The sequence below is a fragment of the Cladophialophora immunda genome, assembly GCF_000835495.1.
Source record: "Cladophialophora immunda strain CBS 83496 unplaced genomic scaffold supercont1.47, whole genome shotgun sequence".
NCBI lineage: Eukaryota > Fungi > Ascomycota > Eurotiomycetes > Chaetothyriales > Herpotrichiellaceae > Cladophialophora > Cladophialophora immunda.
The window spans coordinates 1-7,638 of record NW_015622587.1 but is presented as its reverse complement, the minus strand read 5'-3'; the positions used below and the strand labels follow the sequence as shown (position 1 = coordinate 7,638).

Genomic DNA, 7,638 nt, shown 5'->3' with positions numbered 1-7,638 from the left:
TGCGAAGCGAGCACTCCGCGACCCGCGGCTACTGGTCACCTGTGCCAGGAACATTCACTGATTAAGGATGACTCGAGCTACGTGTTCAGGGGCGGCACACCGTCCAGGCCTGACACCGTCGCCGTTAACCCTCCCGTCGCCGAGCAGGAGCTAGAGTCGATCGAAGAGAGACTCGAACGCATGGCGGGTGAAATGGCACTCGCACTTGAAGGGAAAATACAAACGATGCAAACGCAAATACAAACGGAACTTGCGAAATTGAGCGCTGCCCTTCTCTCTGAGCTCAGCAACGGGTGCGGTAGCCGCACACTAGCGAGGCTGAACCTCAATCCACCTTAGCACCCGGCTGTCGTGATCACCGCTGGCCGGTCATCTCAGCCGCATGGGTGGGCTTGGATAAAGCGCCGCAGGCCGCTGAGCGGCCCTGGGGGCTGAGAACGCGGATGATTTGTTTGTGTTCATTGTGTGGCATAGTAGACGTGGGCGCTCTAGGTTTACCGGTGATGTCAGGATACGGGCCCGATTGTGCAGCCTTTGTAGGTAACGACTTAGTTAAAAATCTAACTGATCCTATATGAGTTGAGAACTGATCAGCCTGTGAGAAAGAAAAAACACCCCCCTTTCTTCTAGAGTCGCAACCATTTATCCAATCCTAAACCGTACCTAGGAAGGTGAATACGAGAACCCCTGACGATAGCTTCTCTCCACCCCAAACTTCAGACGTAATAAGTAAGCCATAACTTAACTCTATAAGATCTGTAGGATCTCTTGCTTGGATGCGATGCAACGGTCACGATTCACACTCGTGGAAGATCCGTCTACGAATATCCATAGTCAATATGGACGCCGGTGCGATGTCGCACTGTCCGCCCGATGCGTGACATACTTACCACGAAACTGGAGAGTCGACATACCCGTGACGAGCCGGGACAGAGCGTCGCCGTGGCATCCAGCCACGAGCACGGCGTTTCTCGCGGCTTATGGTTGCATCTCAATCTCGCGCCGGGAAATGGACCCTAGCGCACTCAGGGTGCTTTCCCCGAAATCCGAAATCCTTCTGCCGATGGTGACGCAATTGCTCGATATGATATGTGGTCAAAGGTCGTCATTTGCCGATAGTAGAGAATCAGCTTCTCTGCGAAAAACGGGAGGAAGCCGAAAGAGGGCTTTTCTTTTTTTCAAAAGTAGGTGCTCCAAATCATGGACTCGTTGAGCCTCTGGATTTTTGCGGCGGGCGACAAGTCATCCGGAGGCGACCGGTCATAACGCTTTCGTTCCCCTCTCACACCTCTAATGCCGTCGCTAATAGAGAGTGGCATCCGGTGCAGAGCTTCCTCCACCCCTCAAGGTTGTTCCACCACGCCAATGTTTGCTGGCGCCTCTGAGGGTGAAGGTCTGGACTTGGAGGGAGCGACGCGGACACACATGCGCGCCGCTGTCACACCCGACGCTGGTCCCCGTAAGCAACTTATCCGAGGGGGAGAGAATGGGACTCGCGATAAATCGCTCGTACGAACTTTCTCTGAGGTACATATGTACTGTATTGTACTCAAGTCAAAGATATACTAGAACAAACAGCACGGCTTATGAGTGTGCCTAAGGGTCGATAGGTTCTCACTGGAGACATTTTCGCAGATCGTGTGCCTGATTGGTGATTCTCAATGCCGTTGGGCGGCCAAATGCTCGCGTTGAACTACAAGTAGATCCCCGCTCGAATAACAGCCAATACGCTTCAGCCATTTGTCCCCGGAGACTCTGATCGAGAGAGGATGACACCTACCAAGTGGTGATGTATTCCACCTTACGAAACGGGCAAGGTAAGGCAAGCAGTGGTGGCATCAACCGTGAAGCTTTGGACGCAGTGCTCGAGTTTGCGGACGCATCCCAAAGATTCAAATCACGGGCCCCGGCGGTCAGGCCGAGAGAACAATACAGGCCTTAACGAGGCTCAAAGGTCGTGCATGTAAGATAGCAACGGTTGAATTGCGACTGAAGGATTAGCTTTAATAGTGGTACAGTAGCCTGCATATCCCACGGGAGAGGTCAGGGTAAATGACATCACTCACTCACTCACTCACTCACTCTGTATCGGGTTCATTGAAAGAGAAGAGATGTTTGGATCCATAGCTGATGGCTGAGGAGGCCTGCGTAAACCACGAAGAAGTCTCGTCTTCACCAAGGCCCCAGAGCGTCGGGATAAATTCAAGGTTGGAGGGAAGAGAGCCGTTGGCGAATGACGCCCAGTTGTAACCCCAGCTCACGGAGGACTGGTTTGCGAAGAGGTAGGTGAGTGACGCATCGTTATAGGCCAAACCTCTTTTACCCGGTATTGAATTTTCAGTTGTCTCTGGCACCGGACTTGCGACAGAGCCCTCCGAAGGGGGTTCAGCGTCTTGAGGAACTGATACGCAGCTATCACTCGGGAAATTGGTATTTGTCGATAACGCAAGGGGCTTGGTTCGATGACGCAGAACGATGAGCAGGAAGCCCATGAGATACGTGAGGCAATACAGGACAGACATCTTGATCAAACCAGCAAGTATTCAACTACGAATTCTGACTTCTAGGCGTGAGGTCCAAGGTACAGTAAAATTTCGCCACGGAAGGACAAAAGGGAACTGCATAGAGAACAAGTATATTCCCTATAGCATCATCACCAAAGAGACTACCATGGGATTGGGAAGGGATTTGACAGAACCAAACGATACGTCGAAAAAAATCCAGTCGAGGAATTCAATGCCTGCAAATGTAAGCTCCAGTTTTTGGCTCCTCGAATATCCCTTAGGACGCAAAAGAGGCCCTAATGGGCACCTCTCTTGCCGAGGGGAATGTCAGCAAATCTCGACTATGATCCTCCTTAATACCAACGCGGTGAAGTTGCGAATTTCTCGGAATTGTTTGTTGCCTCTTCTCTGCGTGTGTGTTGACTTGAAGGGCTTGAGTCCAACAATCGGTTAATTTCCTCTAGGAGATACGCCACGATGTCGAAGTGGGAGCATCCTTTCTTTGGCTCTTCTTCTGTCGACGAGACATGTATGGCCCGACAATCAGGTTTGTGGATGAATCAGTTGATTTTAATGGCGAGCATAGGTGCCCTTGGATGGCTTCTGCCCTGTTTCCTCTATGGAAAGACTCAAGCACGTCTTCGGGACCGAGGACTCTCAGATTTTACCTGGTTCAATCGCGAGGTGAGAATATTCACCCGGTTTCGGAAGTATTTGACTAATATCTCCGTCTTTAGTGCTGTACCTGGGCCTTGCTCGCCTGATGTGGCTGTTCATCGTGTCTCCAAAGCGCGAGTCGTCGTAACGTGAGAAAGAGATTCGGACTATCAGGCAATATTTGCTTCGATTTTTGCGGTTCGCTCTGTTGCCCATGCTTCGCCTTAGTCCAGGAAGAAAGAGAAGTTGCAAAGAAAACACGCAAACACGATAGAGCGTATCAACGACCTGAAGGAATGATCTACACAAGAAAGGAACATCTAAATCGGGGGCTGGAACTACAAGATACATTCCCTTGATGCTATTTCGCCTCTTTTCTCTAACGGTCGGAGATGGAGGACCAAACAGATGTCAGAACCCGGACGTAAGGACTATATACTATCCTATAAGTTGCTCCAAGGAGAGTTTTAAGCCGGTGATGGGTCTAAGTGAAGTCTAGAACAGGAAGACCTGGGTGGAAACGTTAATCTTCGAATTCTATTTAAGCAGGCCCGGTGAGAAGATCTGGGCAGACTGATCATTCCTTTTAAGGCCAGATTCTTGTAATGGAGCCAGAACCGGCTCTGGAACTTGGCACGTCTGACTGTCTAACATTAATAAATAAGGGAGTCCAAATCTGCCGAATTCCAAGAGTCTACCGATGTCTCTTGTTCAGGCTTTGGAATAATTGTGCTTCGTCCACGGCAGAAAATCGATTCCGGGAATTTACTGTATGGAAATTATTAACAAGTTTCCCCTCTGTCGGTTGTTTTCATTGGTCTGGAGAGGTACGTGAGCGGGTATGGGCTCAAAATTGGATTTTCTGCTCATGTAGTACTGTACTGTACAGTGCGTCGCCACCACAGAAGGAAGATCAAAGGGAGAATGGGTGGCCAAGGCAAACAAGCTCGGCAATGGTTTCGCTCTCCAACACAACACGCTCCCTCTAAAAGAACTTCTCTTGAGAAAAGAGTATTTGACCGGACGTGAAATATGAAAACAGGCTGGTACTGCAAGGATACTGCCTATGGAAGGGTTTTCTATAATAGAACGACCCGTATCGAAGAAAAAGAGTTGTCGAGAATGAGGTTGGAAACTTTTGGTGACACTGGACCTTGGGAGGGATTTTGCTAAGGAAGTTGAGGCGATCTTTCACCAAATGAAAGAGCCAGGCTGCAGCTTTGAATCTAGAGCGCGAAATCTGTAAACGGTAACTTCGCCACAGCAACATTATTACAGTATCCACCGATTCGATAATGGAATTCCTCTCTTTCTGGCTCCTTGGGGTCTCTTTCTGGCTCCTAATAGGGTCCAGATTTAGACCCTGATATATTGGTGGATCCGTGTCTAATGGTTTTCTCTTGATCTGTGAAATTCTAGCTCGATCGAGGACAGAATAAGAAGGCTCAAATCTATAACACCTTTTATCCTGATCACTCCTCTTTTACCGTCGCTGTCTATCAAGTTCTACCGAAACACCTTCCTTTGCCTATATAACTCTTCGATCTTTCAGCGACGGGTCCTACTAGCCTGTCCCATATTTTAACTTGTCATTCTTTTCCAACATTCAATTATGCACTCCAAAACGCTTCTTTTGGTCCTTTCTAGTGTAGCATTGGCGTTCGCTTTTCCGCACCCACAGGGCCAAAGCACCCCGGCAACAGGAGATGGCTTTTTCTCTGGAGAGCCTGCTCAAAGCTGCGCCGTAAATCCACCCAATGTTGAAGGCGACAATGTTTGCGTTTCGAACGGCAATGAGAACACATCGATCTGCTGCCCAGCTGGTAGCGCGTGCGTCCAGAGTGCGGTAAGTCTTACAGTATCCGTTGGAACAGAATACGGACGGGCTTTTGAGCAATATCATTGATATTTAATAAGGATATACAATTTGAGTTCTTCTGCTTCTGAGTCCATCTACTATCATTTCAAATACGAAATTCCGACCCCGGACAGACCGATTCCAACTATCTACTCTCGCAGTCGGCGACTTCGGAATACACAGTAGCATTCCTGGAGATATTTTGCCGCCACACTCTTTACAACCGATTTTTATTGTCCACATTCTCTCCCAGAAGCCGACCCAGAGTTCTCGGTGTTTTGGAGTCTCCTTCTCTATCAGGTACAGATCTCAAGAACGGGGGTTAAGGAGGATTTATCATAGACGGGAGAGCCTACTGTAATTGCCAACTTGATTATCATTTTTTCCCCCCCCTCGTCTTTCTTTCCTCCTTTCCCTTAACCCTCCCCCTCTTTTCCTAGCCCCCCTTCCTTGAGGAAAAAGAAAGGAAAAAATCTCTTTCCTGGAGTATCTCTTTTTCTCAGAGGTGGGCTGAGTATATCTTCGATATCGAAGCCTCCATGGTAGCCACGTCCCCGATCAAGTTTAGGTTAAATTGATTGGTCTCACATGAGTCTACAAGTAAGCCCAATAAATTCGTGGGTGGAGAGCAACTGACGCTACTGAACCTGGTCAGTGAACGTGGCTCCTCTCACCTGCATACCCTCCCTTTGCACCAATGCGAACAAAAGGAACGCTGCCTGACACACTGAGGCTGGGTCGCCTTTGTGGGACTACAAACACATCGTGCCGCTCCTGGACGCCTTCTTGGAGTCTTTCCCCGCGTAGAATGCGTCACGTTCTGGTGACGGACGTCGATTGGTGGACTTGTTATATAGAGGGCGTGTCGTAGCCAGACGAGGAAGATGATGTTTTGGCCATAGATATAAAGGGGGCTGTGGTGGTGGGCGGTGCGTAGCTGAACATCTGGTCAAGGTGAGGCAAAAGGCTGACGGGTACAAGCGTTGGTGTGGTGCGGCCGGTGAGGCTCTGGCGCAACCACTGGTCGGAGTGATTGCAGTAGTGGCTGCCTTTTCGCCTGCAGGGAGAACTCGTGCGAACCATGCGAACGCCGGCCCCAAAAGAGGGCGCCTCGCCCTGTCTGGGAAATTACAAAAGAGAGGCAGAGGACTGCCGGCCATGAGCCATCTCTGGATCATCCATCTTATGGATTGTATTCCGTCGCCACCATCACCAAGACGGGTTCAGTTCCTGACTTTACCGCCTCTAGGAGCCAATAGCGCGGGATTCAGGCATTGCGCCACCTTCTTGTGCACAAGGACCTGATATTTCGCTGGGTCTGTCAAACTAAAAGGGGTTTTAGGGTGAGTTAGCAGCCATACTCCGGACACAAGATCGCCAAAGCTCCTCCACAAAAGTCAAGGAATTTGTACCGGATAAAAACTTTCCACTGAGCGACCCCTCTCGTGCTTCCAGAGACTGACGCTAAAGCCTCCTAGGGGACTTTCGATGCCATGGCCTATCCGAATCCCGGAGATAAACGGCTGCCGCATTTGAGATCCGCTCCACCTGGCGGTGGCGGATCAGCCTACACGGCGATTGCCGCTGAATTGTTGGTCGAGAAGCGTCCTCAACAATGGTACCGTTCTCTCTCTCCCTCCTTCGACCACCTACCAGGGTTCTGAATTTTTCATGACGTAGGACTGGGAGTTCTCCGAGCCTTGCTTCGCCGATAATCAAACAGGAGCCCAGCGAGTCCTTGAACAGGTTGAGCCTTGAAGACTCTGTCAGACCTTTCCAACAGGCCAAAGAAATAAGACCATTCAAACGCCCAGCAGCCGAAACCGAATGGCGACCCAGCAAGATCGGACCGGGCTCGGCCTCTCCAGCCTACTCTTCCGGCCGCCATGAGCACGATTTCTCACGCATTCACTTTCCACCCCCCGACTCGAGTAGACGGTCGCCTTCAGCAGGGGGCTACCAACCCTCTCAGCAGACACCCGTCCCACACCAGTCTCGTCAGAACAGTCGTACTCTGGCTCAGCACGCAGAGTCGGAAAGGAGATGCTATGATGCACGACCCGCGTCGGCTCACTCGTCCCAGGATGATTTCTCGGCCGAGGCCGACATCAAACCCTTACTCCAGCCTGAAACCCGGTCCATCTCCCTGGAACAGCTCGTCAACGAGGTCAAGGGCATCTACGCTGGCCTGGTCATGGTCGAGAAGAAGTGCGTCGAGATATGTGCGCAACAAGCTCAAACCACCACCAAACTCTCCAACGAGCAGTGGCAGGCATTGATCGCCTTACATCGCACCCTCCTCCATGAGCACCATGATTTCTTCCTAGCATCCCAACACCCGACAGCATCACCGGCATTGTGGCGCCTGCCCACAAAGTATGCAATGCCGGCCCGCATGTGGAGGCATGGTATCCATTCTTTCCTTGAGCTACTCCGTCATCGTCTCCCGTATTCTTTGGAGCATATGCTCAGCTTTGTGTACCTCGCGTATCAAATGATGGGGCTTCTCATGGAATCCGTGCCCGCTTTCCACGAGACCTGGATAGAATGTTTGGGCGACTTAGCTCGCTATCGGATGGCTATCGAGGAAGCTGACCTAAAAGATCGAGAGACGTGGTC

General features: G+C 50.6%; 2 protein-coding genes across 2 annotated transcripts; one reads left to right on the top strand and one right to left on the bottom strand.

Moving 5' to 3' along the window:
* Positions 1 to 2,082: 2,082 nt before the first annotated feature.
* Positions 2,083 to 2,492, bottom strand: PV07_12668 (uncharacterized protein; the record flags this gene model as incomplete). Its single annotated transcript, XM_016400216.1, has 1 exon — positions 2,083 to 2,492. A coding segment is annotated over one exon (408 nt), but the record flags the coding sequence as incomplete, so codon positions are not given.
* Positions 2,493 to 6,512: 4,020 nt separating this feature from the next.
* Positions 6,513 to 7,619, top strand: PV07_12667 (uncharacterized protein; the record flags this gene model as incomplete). Its single annotated transcript, XM_016400215.1, has 3 exons — positions 6,513 to 6,637; positions 6,700 to 7,537; positions 7,611 to 7,619. The coding sequence occupies 3 exons, from the start codon at positions 6,513 to 6,515 to the stop codon at positions 7,617 to 7,619; spliced, it is 972 nt and encodes a 323-aa protein (XP_016242138.1).
* Between the last annotated feature and the right edge of the window lie 19 nt (positions 7,620 to 7,638).